A 20615-nucleotide genomic window follows, 5' to 3' on the forward strand; every position below is an offset into this window, starting at 1 on the left:
CCCTGGAGATAGAAAGAGGTAGACAGAATTTAGAGAGTTCTAGGGAGCAAAATCATTTTTTAAATAAGATTTGGTCTTATTCTTCCATGCTCTTAATTTATGTCTAGTAGTGTTATAAATGTGAACATTAGCCGCAGGAGTTTTGAAGAGCAATTGGTCAAGGTTTGAATTTCCATACCCCTTGACCTGTCATTTTCACTGCATATATCCTAAAGAGAAACTTGATTGTGTACTAAGATTTATTTATGTACAAGAACAGTCATTTCAGCCCTGTTTGTAATAGTGCAAAACTAGAGACAAACTAAGTGCTCATTGATAGGGAAGTAGCTAAATAAGTTGAGTGCATATTATGGAGTGCCATTCAGGAATCTAATGTATTTATATGGAGGATTCTCATGTATGTTACACTTAAAAAATTGAAATATTGATATTTATATTTTGAGAGAGAGAGACAGAGAGAGAGATACAAAAGCCTAAATATTTATGGCATCGTCAAACTATTAACAGTGGTATTCTGCAGATGGGATTCAGAGTTAGGATGAGATAAAGTGAAATTTTTCCTTGTATTCTTACATATTTTCTATTGCTCGAAATTTTCTTTTTCAAAAGCCTAGGATTTGTTTTCTTATGTCTTAATAATTAAACATACACATACTAACACATAACAGTGCATTAGCTGTTTGTTGGAAATAGTTCTCACTGTTTAAGCTGACTGCAGTTGGCAGCATTATTAAACAAATTGTACTTTTCTGACTCTTGGTAGGGGCATCAATAAACAATACTGCTGAAGAATAGGTTAGTTTCACTAATGGGTCAATAATTATATTCTAGAACCAACCTGCTCCTATAGTTGCCTGGAGACTTATAAGCATCAAAAGCACTTGGAGATTTTGTCCACACAAGATAAATACAAAACAGAATGTTTGCACTGTGGTATCTTAACATGAAAATAGAAAATTCAGGTTTATCTTGAGATCTAACTGGACTCTGCCACTTACTAAGTATGCGACTGTGGACAAGTTTATCAGGTTTTCAGATCTTTCATTTCCTCATTCATAAAATCAGGAAGATAACATGCTTCTTAACAAGGTTTTTGTGCATATGTATTACAGATAACATATGTAAACTGACACATAGTCTATACTGAACATGGCCTATTTGGATTGTAGTTAGGAGAAAAAGCAATATGATTCATTGTTCTTTAGTAGAGACAAATAAGATTGACTGGATCCGGGTTGGCAAATACTGCTGGTGGTTCAGATGCCTCTTTTAAATAAAATGTTGAAACATAGCCACACCCATTAATTTGCATATTGCACATGGCTGCATTTATAGTATGTCACCAGGGTTGAGTAGTAGCTATAGAGAACTTAAGACCCATAAGCCTAAAATATATACTGTATGGTTTTTTTTTTTTTTTTTTTTTTTTTGAGATGTAGTCTCACTCTGTTGCTCAGGCTGGAGTGCAGTGGTGTGATCTTGGCTCGGCCAACCTGCACCTCCTGGGTTCAAGCGATTCTCCTGCCTCAGCCTCCCAAGTAGCTGGGACTACAGGCGCACACCACCATGCCCGGATAATTTTCGTATTTTTAGTGGAGACGAGGTTTCACTATGTTGGCCAGGTAGGTCTCGTACTCCTGACCTCATGATCTGCCTGCCTTGGCCTCCCAAAGTGCTGGGATTACAGGCGTGAGCCACCGCACCTGGCTGTATGGATCTTTATGAAAAAGCTTGCTGACCCTGGACATCATTTACAATATTATTTATAGTTTTGTTGTTGTTGTTTTGTTTGTTTTTGAGACAGAGTTCTACTCTGTCGCCCAGGCTGGAGTGCAGTGGCACTATCTCTGCTCACTGCAACCTCCACCTCCTGGGTTCAAGCAATTCTCATGCCTCAGCCTCCCAAAGTGTTGGGATTACAGGCGTGAGCCACTGCGCCCAGTCTTATTTACGGTTTTAAATACCAGATTAACTTTAAAGATATATAAGTTGTAGAAGTAATATGATAACTTTGAAGATTTACAAGTGGGTAAGTAATATGATGTGAGAATGTTACTGGCAGTGGTGTGTAGAATGGCTTGAATAAGCAGCAGTAGGGAGATAAATTGAGATTATCACGGGGAGTGGTGATTGTGGTAGTAATCCTGGAAAGAGTGAGAAACAGATTATATTGTTCTGAGAAGGATAGCTGAGGTAGGATTATGTTAGCAGGAGGCACAAGAAGACTGATACCATTCTATCAATTCGAGTTTATAGACAGGATAATGGTGACAATAAATTTATATAATAACTTAAAGCATACTTATGCATAACTTAAATCAGTTAATTAATTGTATCTCTGAGTAGAAGGTCAGAAGTAAGTCAGGATTGGACTCAATTTTAGATGTGGCATTTGGTGAATTTGACGTGGCATTCAAGTAAGTATGTCATGCATGCAAGATAAAAATCTTGAGTCAGATCTGGAATGTGATCAGGTGTACTGATAAGGTATTGAAGTCATTTGCATAGAAGTTACACATTAACTGGATGAAATCTCCCAGGGAGTGTAATATAAATGGAGAACAGCAGACCTAACAGTTGAGCTTTAAGGAAGAGGGAATGAGCCTAAAAGAGCATTTGGTGAAGGAGATTGAGAAATAGTAGATTGTGAGTTGGACTTACCATTTGCTATGTACTTTTCCTACTCTTTACAATTTTATGCAGTAGTGTAGAATTTAGTGAAGAGATTCTTGTTCATGCTGTCTAAACCTTTTCAATGCTGTGTTGAAGCCAGCTTGTATTGGCCTGTGAGAGTTAAATGTTAAGTTTTTAGGAATTTTGCAAGCTAGCTAAACACAACATATCTGTTTTAAAAGGTTAACTTATATAAGCTTAAATTAAATGTCATATGAAAAATAAAAATAGTAAATACTCAAAACTCATCACTTCCTAATTATTTCATGTTACTGTTTATGCTTTTGAAGTTGTTATTTAAACCTGTTGTGTCTTTGTGGTACAAATATGTTTTAATGCTGTACTACTGTTTATCACTTCCCACCTCACTTTGGTTATGCCACTTTGGTCATTTGAAATTGGCTATGGTAGGAATATGTACACCATGAAAATCAGCAAATGAAAAATCAACGCTTAATTTATTGTTTTGTTGATTATAGACTTAAAGTGATAGAGAAATTGTTAACAATGCAGATTCAACTTAAAGGTGTATCGGATGGTCTATACCCATTACAATACCAATAACAAAAAATTGAGGAAGCATGTTTCCTCAGCCCTTATCTGAGTCAGCAGAGAAGTTGCTCACACCATTGACTAATGAGTGAAGTTTCAACAAATGTCTTTATCATTTTACTTGCATCCTACTCATTAAAGTGAACAAAAATAGAAACCACCTTTCATGTTAAAATTCCTATTCATTCATCAGTTGCAGCTGTAGGTTAGATTCCAATATAAGGCCAGGTGCGGTGGCTCATGCCTGTAATCCCAGCACTTTGGGAGGCCGAGGCAGGTGGATCATGAGGTCAGGAGGTCAAGACCATCCTGGCTAACACGGTGAAACTCCATCTGTACTAAAACTGCAAAAAAAATTAGCCGGGCACAGTGGTGGGTGCTTGTAGTCCCAGCTACTCGGGAGGCTGAGGCAGGAGAATGGCATGAACCCAGGAGGCGGAACTGGCAGTGAGCCGAGATTGTGCCACTGCACTCCAGCCTGGGTGACACAGAGAGACTGTCCCCCCCCAAAAAAAAAAAAAAAGATTCCAATATAAGAGTTGGGCAAAAATTATCTTTAAAATTATTTTGTGAGAATCAGTTATGTGGAATTTACAATAAAGAGTGTTTTGTGTTTTATTATTGTTTGTAAATTATATGCTAAGTATCCCTTATGTCTTTTTTGTTGGTTTGTTTTGTTTTCAGACAGAGTATTGCCCCGTTGCCCAGGCTGGAGTGCAGTGGCGTAATCTCGGCTCACTGCAACCTCCGAGGGTTCAAGTGATTCCCCTGCCTCAACCTCCTGAGTAGATGGGATTACAGGCACGCGCCACCACGCCCGGCTAATTTTTGTATTTTTAGTACCGATGGGGTTTTACTATGTTGGCCAGGCTGGTCCCAAATTCTGATCTCAGGTGATCCGCCTGCCTCACCCTCCCAAAGTGCTGAGATTATAGGCATGAGCCACCGTGCCTGGTCATATGTCTTAATACTTATAACTTAGGTGTTTGTATTTTTTTTTTTTTTAAAGACAGTGGTTAAACATTAACTGGCACAGCACTGACCTTCATGACTTTATAAAATAAATAAAAATATTCCTAAGCCTTCATATTTTTATACTGAAGAATTAGTCTTTTGCAGTTATATTTTGCATTTATTTTTGTATAGCAGCTATCATTTCCACAGTCATTTCTTCCTCTTCATTTCCCTCTTTATTTGGGGGATTCGTTTCACTCACTGTTATGTGAAATTAGGAAGGGAGGATAACATTTTTAGTTTGCTAGAGAGTTTCTCTGAAAGTAGAAGTATAAACCACTTCTAATCAGCCATATAGCAGGAGGTAAGGAAAGTATTGAAACAGAAATGCATTATACTTATTAATTTGTTCGCTAAAATAATATAACATTTTCTAGGGATTCAACTAATGAAACTACTGCCCATTCCGATGCTGGCAGCGAGCTTGAAGAAACAGAGGTCAAAGGAAAAAGAAAAAGGGGTCGTCCTGGCCGGCCTCCAGTATGTATTATGCTTGTCTTCTTTGTTCCTTTAATAGTGACCCGTGTTAATGAGTTGCTGTGAGTTGTTAATTCTAGTGCTAGTATGGTTAATACTTAAAAAATTCAGTGACACAATAGAGATTGGAAACTTTTTTTCACATAAATTGTCTTGGCAGTGATCAGAAAAAGGAGATGATTGTAGTATGATTTTGTTGCCCTCCTTCTCTTTGTAAATAAATAGTAGTCCATGTGAAGGCATAGAGAAGGTCACTAACAATGAATGAGGTTTAGTTAGTTAAGACTTCTGCTTTTCAGATGCAACTCTGATTTCTTATGAGCTCCCAAGTACTGTTTTGGAGTTTGGGGTCAGTCTCAGAGTATATTCTTATTGATAACCTGATTGGGAAGTTTAAAAGAGCTCTAGATAATCCTACTTTGAGAGATAGCTTAATGTATTGTAAGAGCATCAGTCATAATTTAAGCATGCATAAACCCTATAGAAGATACTGTTATCTGCTTGTCAAGGGGTTAAGGGTTATAATGTTCTGTTTGCTTTTACGATGTGATTTGCTATTAGTAATTTTTTTCTATTTTACGAAAATTCTTCTAATGGAAACTCTTAGCCTCCTTTTAATAGGAGACATCATATAATGAACCCCCCCATATAGCCATTACCCAGATTTAGCAGTTTTCAAATCATGACCAATCCTGTTTCATCTCGTCACCCCTCCTCCTTTTTTTCCATCCTATGTTATTTTTAAGGCCATTCTAGACATCATTCCATCTGTAAATATTTTAGTGTGTATTGCTAAAAATAAGGGCCTGTTTCTCCACCCCCCCCCCAAGATGGAGTCTCACTCTGTTGCCCAGGCTGGAGTGCAGTGGCACGATCTTGGCTCACTGCAACCTCCACCTCCTGGGTTCAGCGATTCTCCTGCCTCAGCCTCCTGAGTAGCTGGGATTATAGGCACTCACCATCATGCCCAGCTAATTTTTTTTTTTTTTTTTTTTTTTTAGTAGAGATGGGGTTTCATCATGTTGGCCAGGCTGGTCTCGAACTTCTGACCTCAGGTGATCCACCCGCCTCAGCCTCTCAAAGTGCTGGGATTACAGGCCTGAGGCACCGCGGCCCTCTTTTTTTTTTTTTTTTTTAACACCACCGCAATATCATTGTGAAGTCCCAGTATAAAATATTTTATTAATATCACCAAATAGCCAGTTTTATAGTTTGTAATCATCTTATGAACATTTAAAATCTAGTTTGGTGATTAGAGTCATGACACAGGAATGATCCACCCCTGCAATTGATGGTTATGTTGGTTAACCAGTTATTGTCTATATGTCTTTTATAGTGAGTTACACAACAAGAGTGGTTTTTTGATATAGTTAAGTCATTTTTCCCTCTTGTTTGCTAGAATTTTTAATTAATTACTCCTCCAGGCCAACCTTAAAATAAAAAACAAGATGAAAGACTTCTTGTATTTTGCTATACACTTGCTTTTATCCTCTACTTTTATTTAAACGAAAAAAATAATGGGGGAAGACATGCAGTATAGTAACTTTTTGTATTACTTCCTCATTTGTAGAAGTATTTGGTGGTACAGTATTCCTTATAAACACATTTTGGGAAAAGTGAAGGAGTTTTGCACTTGGAAGCTGGTGACTATTCTAGTTCCCATTACTACCATGTGATTTTTCTGAGATCATAGGCAAGTTTCATTGCTATCCTGGCAATCTCAAGATAACTGCAAAATTGGAAATAAGACTATATTTGCTTAAAGGTAGGAGAATGAATTGCCCACATGTTTGCTTACTTGAATTTGTTCTCCCCAACTTGAAATTCTTCACTTACAGGATTCAGATTAAGTACTGTCTCCTTAAAGAAACTTTTTTATTTTTCCTAAAGAGAATTTACCGCCCCTTCAGCAGGTTATTGTATTATTCCTTAGAACATGTTTAAGTTTTATGTGTGTACAGCTGAATCCTTGTAATGTTGTGCCTTTTTTTTTTTTTTTTTTGAGATGGAATCTTACTCTGTCGCCCAGGCTGGAGTGCAGTGGCATGATCTTGGCTCACTGCAACCTCCACCTCCTGGGTTCAAGTGATTCTCCTGCCTCAGCCTCCTGAGTAGCTGGGACTACAGGCGTGCGCCACCATGCCCAGCTAATTTTTTGTATTTTTTAGTGGAGACGGGGTTTCACCAATGTTGTGCTTTTTTGATGAAAAGAAGTCTGTGTACCCAAATGCTTAACCCTTTTGTGGTAGGAAATATTTGATTTTTACTGAAGTTACTACTACGTAATCTAGTAAGTAAATAGTGCATGTTCATGCCATATTTACAGTATTGAAAAAATGTCAACCAGTATAAGAAAGTAGCATTCTAGAAATTTGTTTTATTTATATTTCAGTCTATACAGTCACACAAATTAGTTCACATGGCTGCCTGTACTTCCACCTAACTCAATCAGGCCCATTTCTTGATTGTGCCAACAATGTAACATAAACAACTTCCTGAATTTCTACTTTGAGCTTTGTTGTGGCTTTTTATGTTATTTAATCCTCACACTAGTGTTACGAAATAGGTCTTACATGCAGTTTACAGAGTAGAATATGAAGTTAAAAAGTGGTAATTTGCCTAAGGTCACACAGCAAGTAAATGGGAAAGCTAGGATTTGAATTTATATGCTAACTCCCACACTGTTTCTCTTAAGGAAGCCAGAATGCCAAGCTGTTAATTAATCTTGAGAGTTATAATTGTCAGAATGATCAGATTGGAGTCCTGCCTCAGGTACCTGTTATGAAGAAATATTGGACATTTTCTATCAACTAGCTGCATTTTGAACAATAAGTCAGGTTTTAACTGATAGCATTCTTTGTTTAGCTGTAGTAATACTATTCATCACTTTTTTTTCTAAGTTTAATCCTTTTAAAATTTATTACTTTTAAAGGGCATTTCTTGTATCTTTGGTTTTCATTTAGCCAGTCAAAAACAATTAATATAAGGAGTTTCTATTACAGGCAGTATTGTTTCCTTTACTTTTATTTTATGTTTTATTTTTCTTTTGAGACAGGATCTCACTCTGTCACCCAGACTGGAGTGCAGTGGCGCAACTGTGGCTTACTGCATCCTCAAACTCCTGGGCTCAAACAGTTCTCCCACCTCCTCAGCCTCCTGAATAGCTGGGACTACCCGCGCATGCCACCACGCATGGCTGATTTTTTTCGTGTGAAGATGGGGTCTCACTATGTTGTCCAGGCTGGTCTTAAACTCCTGGGCTCAACTGATCATCCCACCTCAGCCTCCCAAAGTGCTGCAACCTCTGCCTCCCGAGTTCAAGCAATTCTCCCACCTCAGCCTTCCAAGTAGCTGGGATTACAGGCATGCACCACCACGCCTGGCTAATCTTTGTATTTTTAGTAGAGACAGGGTTTTACCATGTTGGCCAGGCTGGTCTTGAACTCCTGACCTGAAGTGAACCGCCAACCTCAGCCTCACAAAGTATTGGGATTACAGGCGTGAGTCACTGCACCAGGCCTAAGGATGTGTTTAACATTGCAAATTGCCACCTCTACCCAATATGACTTAACTGTTTTCCCCTTCCGCTAACGTAACATACGTTTTACTTACTTGCTTATTGTCTCTCTCCTCCAACTGGAATGTTAGTTTTGTGAAGGCAGGAATTTTTATCTAGTGTGTCTTCTGCTGCTTACTAGTGTCTGACCTGCAGTAAGTGTTTAGTAAATGTTTAATGAATGAATGGTGTTTTAATTTTGTTACATAAGCACTGCCCCACCCCCTGCCCTTTGGTGTTTAAAAAATTTTTCATTTTGAAATAATTTCCAACACAGAAGGATTCTAAGAATTCTATGAAGAATTGTCAGCTGTCCTTCATGCACATTGTCCTAATGTTAGCATTTTACTACATTTGCTTTATCATATTCCCACTCTTTCCTTCTCTCTGTCTTCTCCTCTCTATATATGTACACACATATACACATGTAAATATGGATTTTTTATGGCATATGCAGAGATAAGTATTTTGGTATCTTAGTTTTGAACTGTTTTGGAGTAAGTTGCAGACGTGATGTTACTTTTTTTTTTTTTAATTCAGTATTGTTTCGTAAAATACCTCTTCGCAGCACTTTATTTCTAATACTTTAGTATTTCTTTGCAGTCAAGGACATTTTTTCTTACATAACCACAGTACAGTTATGAAAATAATATTGATATAATAACGATATCTATACATCTCATTTAGATTTTGCCAGTTGTCATAATCTAATCCCTTAAAGAAAAGAAAAACTATTCTTTTCCTGAATCAGGGTCTAGTCCAGGATTTTATGTTGCTTGTAGTTGTCATGTAAATCAGCACCTCTCTAACCTTAACCCCTCTTTAGTCTCTCGTGTTTTGTTAAGGATTTTTTTTCTCTTAGTGAGAACCAGCACTTCTATATTCTCAACATTATATAACTTTCATATTTGCATAGGCTGAGTAGGAGAGGTAAATAATGTTGTATATAAAGTTTCAGTGCTGCAAAAGAAATAGCACTTGAATATGAAATTTTCTTTTAATTCTCAGCAAGGCAAGGTACTTCTATAGAAGGGTGCGCCCTTACAGATGGAACAATGGTGAGTGCACACTTGGACAAGGGAGGGGAAGGGGTTCTTATCCCTGACGCATATGGCTCCTGCTGCTGTGTCATTCCCTTATTGGCTAGGGTTAGAGCACACAGGCTAAACTAATTCCGATTGGCTAATTTAAAGAGTGACGGGGTGAGTGGTTTGGCGGGAAAAATGGTTATGACAGAGCAGGTGATCGACAATGAGTCAGGGTGGAGCAGGAGATTGAAATGAGTCAGGGTGGAGCAGGTAATTGAAAAAGGTTGCTTTATGAGGAAGTTAAGTTTAAAAGTAGAAGGCAAAGAATTGAACATACTTTTCTTTGAAAAGAAATTTAGAACTCATATCTAACAATAAAAAGATACAGTTTTTATTTTTAAATGTCTATTCATACATAAGATGGAGAATGCACAACAAACGATTAATAATGAGTACCAGAAGGGTAAGTTAACGGGTCACTTATAAAAATTGGATCTTTTAAATTATTTGGTAGTTTAATGTAGACTTTTTGGAATTTCATGATATTCAGATTCCAAAGTTTTTTTTTCTTTTAAATACCAAAATTTTTATTTGCCCACCCTCTTGGTTTAGCATTATAAACCAAATCAATCTGTTTTTGACCCAGCATTGTGATAGGAACCACCATGTTACAATGTGGTGGCAGATGTCTGCTAGATTTTAGGTTTTTCTGGCTCCTCTCAACCTCTGACTGTCACTTCTTTTGTCCTTTCTTGGTTGTCCTTTAACAATCTATTATAACTCCTGTAAAATAGAGAGTAAAAGTATCAACCCCATTGTTAGGAGGTTTTATGAGGACTAAGCTAGGACTAAGTCAATCTTTCAGGAACATTCAGACTCCAGTGGTTCCTTCTTGATCTTCAGTATAGCTCCTTCTCATCTGTAATGGGCTGAAGAACCATTGAGCTGATAAACCAGGGGCATGGGTATAAGTCCATAGGCCAGGTGAAGGCCTAGATATAAAATATATGGACTTTTTGACGACCACTACCAACATCCAGCCTAAAGAAGGACTGACTTAGCATTTCCAACACCACTGATCTCATGGTTCCCTGTAGATGTCTCCCTTGTACCTCCATTATGACCAGAGCTTGAGGAAGGGCCTCTCAATTTCCCCTGCTACACTTGGAATAGTATGAGGGACTCAGCAGAGGCTGGAAACTGAATGACCAGGCCCAGGGAGTTAATGTGGGACACTGACAAACCAATTGCAGAGTTGGTGCCATGTTGAGCATTTATGTTAAAAATTCTTAACTATTCTAAACCATGCTGACATGAAGTGTTTTGCAAATAAGTTTTGCTGTATAGCCATTGTTTTTTTTAATCCTAAATTTCTAATAGTGAAGTTTGTTAGTATATGCTGTTTGTTTTGAAAGCTTTTGACATATATTATTGCCTTTCACACAGCAAAATACATGGGTATAAGGTATGTTACTGCTTATAATGGTTAAGTCTTTTCTAATTTTTAAGTGGTGAAAGTTTAAATCAATACTTTGTGTATTGTTCATTATTTTTTAATAAAGGTGGTATGATCACAGCTCACCACAGACTCGATTTCCCAGGCTCAAGTGATTCTCCCACCTCAGCCTTTGGAGTGGGACTACAGGCATGCATCACCACACCGGCTAAGTTTTTGTAGAGGCAAGGTTTCATCATGTTGCCCAGGCTGGTCTCAAACTCCTCGGCTCAAGCAGTCTGCCCAGTAGGACTCCTAAAGTGCTGGATTACAGGCATGAGGCACTGTGCCCATCCTATTTATAATTTTCTGTACTACCTTTTCTATTTTTATTTTTCTAAGAAACAAAGATCTCTATAAAAGAATTTTTTGGAGCTTAAATGTGCACTGTTTTGTAATCACTTTAGGAAGTGTATTAGTTGGACTTGTTTTTAAGCTTTGTTGTTTTCTTAATTTTTCATTTAGAATTTTCTTCTGCTGACTAGACTAGTTTTTAGTTCTGACTTCCTTAATTATGTTGAAGACTACCACAGTTCCAAGAACACAGAATTAAAACCTGAGTCATTGTTACATTTCCTCATCTCCAAGTCTCTTGTCCTGTCTCCTTTATCTATTGAAATTTCAGGTCTGATGACTTTTTTTTTTTTTTGAGACACAGTCTCACTCTGTCGCCCAGGCTGGAGTGCAGTGGCGCAATCTCGGCTCACTGCAAGTTCCGCCTCCCAGGTTCATGCCATTCTCCTGCCTCAGCCTCCCGAGTAGCTGGGACGACAGGTGCCCACCACCGTGCCTGGCTACTTTTTTTGTATTTTTAGTAGAGACGGGGTTTCACTGTGTTAGCCAGGATGGTCTTGATCTCCTGACCTCGTGATCCACCCGCCTTGGCCTCCCAAAGTGCTGGGATTACAGGCTCGAGCCACCGCGCCGAGCGTCTGATGACTTTTATTTTATAATCTCACTGTCTTCCAGATCCGTCCTTTATTTTACATTTCCCAAGTTTGTATCTTTAGGGCCCACTTTATTGGCAGCTGTACTATTAGCTTCCTACCTTTGGTCTTTGTCTTTTTCTATTTCATCCTTTTTAATAGTGCCGGGTGGGAATATGTTTTTTCTTTTTTTTTTTTTTGATTTGGAGTCTTGCTCTGTCGCCCAGGCTGGAGTGTAGTGGACATGATCTTGGCTCACTGCAAGCTCCGCCTCCCAGGTTCACACCATTCCCCTGCCTCAGCTGCTAATTTTTTGTATTTTTAGTAGAGATGGGGTTTCACCGTGTTAGCCAGGATGGTCTCAATCTCCTGACCTCATGATCTGCCCGCCTCGGCCTCCCAAAGTGCTGAGATTACAGGCGTGAGCCACTGGCCAGCCAGGAATATGTTTTTTCTTATTCAAAAAGCAGGCAGTGCCCCCCACTCTTCTTTTTTTTCTTTTGGATAAAGTCTTGTTGTCACCCAGGCTGGAGTGCAGTGGCACGATCTCAGCTCACAGGCAATGCCGTTTTATGAAAAAGTGTGGGGTATTTTCAACTCACCTAATATCACACCTAATATTTTATTGTATTTCCCTGTTCACAACTTTTTAATCAGGTATCTGTCTCTTGTTTTTTCATGTATGACTTTTGCTTTCCCACATTCACACCATTGCTCATTGTGTTTTTTCGTTCTGGAACCCTTGTTTTCTAAATTCTACATATGCTAATCTTACTAATACTAATTCTTACTAATTTTATGAGTCCATTAAGTCCCACCTTGCAGCATAATTTTTTTGTGAAACTTTTCCTGCTTCTCGGTACTAAAAATAATCTTTCTCTTAGAAGGTTTTTTAGCACTTACCATAAACCAAAATTCCATGAAAAGTATTTTTATATACTATAGTTTAGTATTTTATATTGCAGGTATTTGTGTTTATCTCTTTATCTTTTAATTGTGTATGTATAAAATTCTTGCATTATGCAATCCCAAAAAAAGTTAATGTATATTATTTGTGGTACGGTGTGGATTATTTAACATTCACAGCTCATTATGCCAGATAAGGCACAAAGGTTAAAGAATGTTTTTGTATCTTTGTTTCTTAAAACTTCTAGGAAAGTCATTGCACATTCATACTGCAACTTAACCTATTCTAGAGCTTTGGAATAGGGTATTTGGGATAAGTTATTTTCCTACACAGCAGGGCTAATTTGTGTATTTAAAACACTTTACTAAAAATGTAGATACACATTTAAATGGAATAGTACACAGTCGTCCTAAAGATTGCTGTAAATTCTGAGATTAGATTGCATCATTTTTGTATAGGAACAGTGAAGGTTAATGACTTCCTATGTATATGTAACATATTTTCCATGAAATTCATTACTTACTGTGTTGCTGCAGGCTTTCTTTCAGGTATTTCAGGTTTGCTTTCCTACACATACTCATTAAAAGATTTTAAAATCACTGTGTCCCTTGAATTACCTGCAGTAATGAACTCTAATTTCTGTATTAATAACCCTATGGACCATAGATATTTCACTTGTACTGTTGTTTATGGGATATGAAGCACTAGTGTTCCTTCATCACTACCAGTTGACAAGATTGTATTAGGATGTTGAAAATACATCTTAAATAATATAAGTTCTTTTTTATTTTATTTGTTTATTTTTTGAGGCAGAGTCTTTCTCTGTTGCCCACGCTGGAGTGCAGTGACACAGTCTTGGCTCGCTGCAACCTCCACCTCCCGGGTTCAAGCAATTCTCCTGCCTTAGCCTCCTGAGTAGCTAGGACTACAGGCACATACCACCATGCCTGGCTCATTTTTTGTATTTTTAGTGGAGACGGGGTTTCACCGTGTTGGCCAGGCCGGTCTCAAACTCCTGACCTCAGCTAATCCATCCGCATCAGCCTCCCAAAGTGCTGAGATTACAGGCATGAGCCACGACGCCCAGCCAGTATAAGTTCTTTGAAAGCCATGTTTGGGGATAGTGGTTACCATGTTGGACAGTGCACATATGAAGAATCAGTCTGGGTCCAGTCTGGTGAGAGAATCATTGCCAATAATTCAAATGGAGAAAACTTAATGTAAAGAATTAATTGGCCGGGCACAGTGGTGCACACCTATAATCCTAACACTTTGGGAAGCCAAGGCGGGGCCGATCACTTGAGTCCAGGAGTTTGAGACCAGCCTGGCCAAAATGGTGAAACCCCATCTCTACTAAAAATAAAAAAATTACCTGGGTGTGGTGGCACACACCTGTAATCCCATCTCCTTGGGAGCCTGAGGCACGAGAATCACCTGAACCTGGGAGGCAGAGGTTGCAGTGAGCTGAGATTGCATCATTACATTCTAGTCTGGGTGACAGAGTAAGACTCTGTCTTAAAAAAATAATTGTTAACTATTTAAAGGCTTCAAATCATTTGTCATTTGGGAACTGCAAATCGAGACAACAATGAGATCCTACTACATACCTATTAGAATGGCTGAAATTTAAAAATCTGACAATATCAGTTTCCTGGGAGGTATGTGATGCAACAGAAACTCTGATTTCTTTTTTTTTTTTTTTGGAGATGGAGTCTCACTCTGTTGCCCAGGCTGGAGTGCAGTGGCATGATCGTGGCTCACTGCAAGCTCCGCCTCCTGGGTTCACGCCATTCTCCAGCGTCAGCCTCCCGAGTAGCTGGGACTACAGGCACCCACCACCACAGCCGGCTAATTTTTTTTGTATTTTTAGTAAGGGACGGAGTTTCACTTTGTTAGCCAGGATGGTCTCAATCTCCTGACCTCGTGATCCGCCTGCCTCGGCCTCCCAAAGTACAGGGATTACAGGTGTGAGCCACTGCTCCCGGCCCAGAAACTTTCGTTTCTTGCTGGTAGAAATGCAAAATGGTACAGCCACTTTGAAAGACAGTTTGGCAATTTCATACAAAGCTAAACATAGTCTTACTCAAAGTTCCAGCAGTTGTACCCCTAGGTATATACATAGCTGATTTTAAAAATTAAGTACACAGGAAAACCTGCTTGTGAATGTTTTTTATTTGTAATTGCCTAATAGTGGTGACCCAGATGCCCATTATTTGGTAAATGGCTAACAAAATGTGATACATCTATAGAATGGAATGCTATTCAACAGTTTTTTTGAATGACCTATTTGGCCCCTAAAAGACATGGATGAATGTTTTTGTTTGTTTTAAGACAGGGTCTTGCTCTGTTGTTCAGGCTGGAGGGAGTGCAGTGGAACGTTCATGGCTCAGTGCAGCCTCAGGCTCCTAGGCTCAAGCCATCCTCCTGCATAGCTGGAGCTACAGGCACATGCCACCATGTCCAGCTAACTTTTTTGTTCTTTTTTTTTTTTTTTTAATCCTTTATCTTTAGATAGTTTTTCTTTTTTCTTTTTATTTCTTGTTAATTGATAAATTTTTTTATTTTTTATTTTTTTTTAGAGAAGGGGTCTTGCTTTGTTTCCCAGGCTGGTCTTGAACTCTTGGCCTCAGCAATCCTTCCATCTCGTGCTCTCAATGTATGGGGGGATTAGAGGCGTGAGCCACCGTGCCCAGCCAGACATGGATCTTAATTGCATATTATTAAAGTGAAAGATGTTAGTCTGAAAGGCCTACATGTTGTTAGACTCCAGTTACAAGTTGAGCAACACTAATCGAAAAATCTGAAATCTGAAATGCTCTGAAGTTCGAAACTTTCTGAATCTCAACATATAGCCACATAAAAAATTCCACACATAGACCGGGCACAGTAGCTCATGCCTGTAATCCCAGCACTTTGGGAGGCTGAGGCGGGCAGATCACGAGGTCAGGAGATCGAGACCATCCTGGGTAACATGGTGAAACCCCGTCTCTACTAAAAATACAAAAATTAGCTGGGTGTGGTGGTGGGCACCTGTAGTCCTAGCTACTCGGGAGGCTGAGGCAGGAGAATGGCGTGAACCCGGGAGGCGGAGCTTGCGGTGAGCCGAGATCGTGCCACTGCGCTTCGGCCTGGGTGAAAGAGCGAGACTCCGTCTACAAAAAAAAAAAATTCCACACATAACCTTATGTGACGGGTCACAGTTAAAACCAAGATCAAGGCGAGATGCAGTGGCTTACCCCTGTAATCCCAGCATTTTGAGAGGCGAGGCAGGCAGATATCTTGAGCTTAGGAGTTCGAGACCAGCCTGGGCAACATGACAAAACCTGTCTCTACCAAAAAAAAAAAAAAAAAAAAAAAAAGCTGGGTGTGCTGGCTAGTGCTTATAGTCCCAGCTACTTAGGTGGCTTAGGCTGGAGGATTGCTTAAGCTTGTAAGGGGAGGTTGCAGTGAGCTGTGATCGTGCCACTCTACTCCAGCCTGGGTGACAGAGTAAGACTGTGTCTCAAAAAAAAAAAGAAAAAGTAAAAAGGTCAAAACTTTGTTTCATGCACAAAATTATTAAAAATATTATGGTCAGGCGCGGTGGCTTACACCTGTAATCCCAGCACTTCGGGAGGCTGAGGTGGGTGGATCACCTGAGGTCGGGAGTTCGAGACCAGCCTGACCAACATGGAGAAACCTCATCTCTACTAAAAACACAAAATTAGCCTGGCATGGTGGCGCATGCTTTTAATCCCAGCTACTTGGGAGTCTGAGGCAGGAGAATCGCTCGAACCCAGGAGGTGGAGGTTGCAGTGAGCCTAGATTGTGCCGTTGCAATCCAGCCTTGGGGACAAGAGCGAAACTCTGTCTCAAAGAAAAAAAAAATTATGTAAAATTCCTTTCAGGCTATGTGTGTAAGGTATATATGAAACAAACGAGTTTCATGTTTAGACTTGAGTTTCATCCCCAAGATGTCTCATTATGTATGTGCAAATATTCTAAAATTTGAAAAAACTGGAAGTCTGACACACTTCTTGTTCCAAACATTTCAGATAAGGGGCACTCAACCCATATATTAATATGCGGAAAAAAGGAAACTATGATGATGATTAAAAAAGTAAAAACTAGTGGTTTCCTGAGAAGGAGAAGAGAAAGGGTTGAATGGGCAATACACAGGATTTTTAAAGTAAACTATTCTCCATGTTAATTGTGCATACACAACACCAAGCATTTGTCAAAACCCTTAGAACTTCACAGAACAGAGAGTGAATGTGCTTTTTTCTTTCATAATTGAGATTTTGTTGGTTATGTTGGGGATTAGTACACAGACATTTCAGTTTGTGTGCAATTCTTAACATACATACTGAAAACCTAAAAACAAGTTTTCACGAGGTCAGGAGATCGAGACCATCCTGGCTAACATGGTGAAACCCAGTCTCTACTAAAAATACAAAAAAAATTAGCCGGGCGAGGTGGCGGGCGCCTGTAGTCTCAGCTACTCGGGAGGCTGAGGCAGGAGAATGGCGTGAACCCCGGGGGGGGGGGCGGAGCCTGCAGTGAGCCGAGATTGTGCCACCGCACTCCAGCCTGGGCGACAGTGAGACTCTGTCTCAAAAAAAAAAAAAAAGAAAAAAAAAAGTTTGTAATTCTTTTTTAAAGTTATTCCAGTGACTTTCCAGCTTAAAATTTGGAGGCAAATTTTCCTTGAGGCTATCAAGTACCAATATCTTCACATGTTGATAAGCTGTTAAATACACTTCTGCAATTCATTTAAAAGCATATACACAGCATACTCAAATTTTCAGTCTTTCACAGCACATTAACAAAGTTACTGGGAAAACAGGAATACCACAACCAAAGATGTTAGATTGCACACAATTCTGACAGGGAGAGCCATGATCAAGGAGTTTTGTTTTTTTTGTTTTTGTTTTTTAGAAAATCCTGCTAAAGGCCAGGTGCAGTGGCTCACGCCTGTAATCCCAGCACTTTGGGAGGCTAAGGTGGGTGGATCACAAGGTCAGGAATTTGAGACCAGCCTGGCCAATATGGTGAAATCCCATCTCTACTAAGAATACAAAGATTAACTGGGAGTGGTGGTGGGCACCTGTAGTCCCAGCTATTCGGGAGGCTGAGGCAGGAGAATCGCTTGAACCTGGGAGGCGGAGGTTGCAGTGAGCTGAGATTGCACCACTGTACTCCAGCCTGGGCGACAGACGAGACTCCGTCTCAAAAAAAGAAAAAAAAGGGGAAGAAAATTGTGCTATTAAGAAACATGGAATAGAAATAATTTAAGATATCCAAGACGTTAAAATGCAAAATTTTTTTTTTTAATTCAGGACTATAACTCCATGTTGCCATTTTATATGCTTTGTATTTTAGGATATGAAAACTAACCCCCATCTATGGAATGCTAAGCTGACACCCAAGACAGTCAAAGCCTCTGACAATTCAGTATCCCACACTATTTTCTGGTTGTACCAAAAAATAACCAGTGAATGATTTCATCTCTTAAAAACAAAAAGCATTTACACTTTAAAAATGGGTTGTGGGTGGGATTCCCTTCTTCTTAAAAATGTTTCTAGATCTAGTAAAAAACTTGCATTTATACAATAGTTGATAAAAATATTCCTCTGGATTCTACTAGAATAGAAGGACCACTGCTAATAGTATATTATATTAATCAGACTTGGCTTCTTTTTCTCCGGCTTCACCGGAAGCTGGACTCTTCTTGGTTTTGCTTTGTCCATTTTCTGCAGGTAAATCTATAGTTTTTTGGTTAGCGGCATCAGCCTCTTTTCTCTTTGCTCCCCTTTTCCCTTTTCTTTATATCCTTTACATGTATATATATGTGTGTATATATATTTATATATACACACATTTATATAAAATTATTATATAAATATATTATATACAATATATATATACAAAATATATATTCTATATTAACTTATTATATGTATATATACATACTATTCTATATGTGTCTATATGTGTATATATACATATCTATTTCTATATGTGTATATATACATATCTATTTCTATATGTGTATATATACATATCTATTTCTATATGTGTATATATACATATCTATTTCTATATGTGTATATATACATATCTATTTCTATATATGTATATATACATATATGTGTATATATAAAAGCTAATTTTTGTAATTTTTTGTCTAGACAGGGTTTTGCCATGTTTCCCAGGCTGGACTTGAACTCCTGGGCTCAAGTGATCTGCCTGCTTTGACCTCTTAGAGTGCTGGCATTACAGGTGTGAGCCACTGTACCTGGCCCTGTGTTTATACTTTCCTGCTGCCTTTTTTTGACTTCATTTCCACTTTTCAGGAGCAGGTTTAGCTGACAACCATGCCTGTCTCCTCTTTGACTCTTCACTTCGACTTCCACTTCTGCTTAGCTGACTTTCCTCTTGGGCATCATTGCAGTGGGGAGAGTACATACTGGGTGCTAGTGCGCCATGGTGCACAGAGAGCCTTAGTGAGCTGGGCTGCCTGTTCACTGCCGCTCCTTCAACTGCCTGAGCTACCGATACTCGCTCAAAGAGTGACTTTGTTACGTGTAACATATGGGAGGTGTATTTTATGTTTTGTCCACATAAGAACCTAGAAGCAAAGGTACTCTAGTAGCAACGAGCAAAACATAGTGTGCAGTTCTTTTTTTTTTTTTTGAGATAAGGTCTCGCTGTCATCCAGGAGTACGGTGCTATAATCACGGCTCACTGGAGACTCGACCTCCCCGGCTCAATCGATTCTCCCACTTCAGCCTGCCGAGCAGCTGGGACTACAGGCACACACTACTGCCCTAGCTAACTTTGTAGAGGTGGGCTTTTGCCATGTTGCTCAGGCTGGTCTGGAACTCCTGGGATCAAGTCATCCTGCCCACCTTGTCTACCCGTGTGCTGGTATTACCAGTGTGCAGTTCTTTTTTTTTTTGAGATGGAGTCTTGCTCTGTTGTCCAGGCTGGAGTACAATGGTGCAATTTCAGCTCACTGCAACCTCTCTCTGCCTCCTAGGTTCAAGCAATTCTCCCACCTCAGCCTCCCGAGTAGCTGGGATTACAGGCATGCGCCACCACACCTGGATAGTTTTTGTATTTGTAGTAGAGACGGGGTTTTGCCATGTTGGCCAGGCTGGTCTAGAACTCCTTACGTCAGGTGATCTGCCCGCCTTGGCCTCCCAAAGTGCTGGGATTACAGGCATGAGCCATTGTGCCCGGCCAACCAGTGTGCAATTCTTATTCTCTGATACCGTTTTCCAATAAAAGGAACCCAGTCTCTTTCTTGTATTGGTTGATTCTAGAACTGGGGCAAGGATATACAAGGTGAACCTGGAGCATCTTGTGCCAATAAGTAGCCAAGTGCTAAAAAAGAAATGAAAAACCACACAGAGTGATGTGATTATGTCATAAGGACTTGGGAGCTAACTAAAAGAGCTCCCATTGGCCAAAGCTGAAACAATTTGAGCAACAAAGTAAAATAGTATTGAATTACGTCGGACACGGTGGCTCACGCCTGTAATCCTAGCACTTTGGGGGACAGAGGTGGGTGGATCACTTGAGATCAGGAGTTCAAGACCAGCCTGGCCAACATGGTGAAACCCCATCTCTACTAAATATACAAAAATTAGTTGGGTGTGGTGGCACATACCTGTAATCCCAGCTACTCAGGAGGCTGAGGCAGAAGAATCGCTTGAACCCAGGAGGCAGAGGTTGCAGTGAGCAAAGATCGCACCACTGCACTCCAGCCTGGGCAACAAAGAGAGAAGCTGTCTCCAAAAACAAAACAAAACAAAACAGTATTGAATTAGAACCCCAAGTATAAAATAAATGATGAGTGTATACTGATATAAATGATTGAATAAATAAATGGTTGAGAATAGACAAATCTTCCATGTGAGAGAATTATAATTTGTGTAAATACCTCCTCAAGGAAGTAGAGTGGAACTTCCTACCCCTTAAATGTGGGCTATACCTAGTGACT

General features: G+C 39.4%; 1 protein-coding gene across 1 annotated transcript in view; it reads left to right on the forward strand.

The window, feature by feature from the left end:
- Positions 1 to 20615, forward strand: part of STAG1 (STAG1 cohesin complex component) — a 415512-nt gene that overhangs the window by 123964 nt on the left and 270933 nt on the right. Inside the window, exon 3 of the mRNA XM_032143857.2 lies at positions 4617 to 4719. Coding sequence (XP_031999748.1) covers positions 4617 to 4719 — 103 coding nt within the window. The remainder of the gene's footprint in view (positions 1 to 4616; positions 4720 to 20615) is intronic.

Source organism: Hylobates moloch, unplaced genomic scaffold, assembly GCF_009828535.3.
Source record: "Hylobates moloch isolate HMO894 unplaced genomic scaffold, HMol_V3 SCAFFOLD_22, whole genome shotgun sequence".
In the NCBI taxonomy this organism is placed as follows: domain Eukaryota; kingdom Metazoa; phylum Chordata; class Mammalia; order Primates; family Hylobatidae; genus Hylobates; species Hylobates moloch.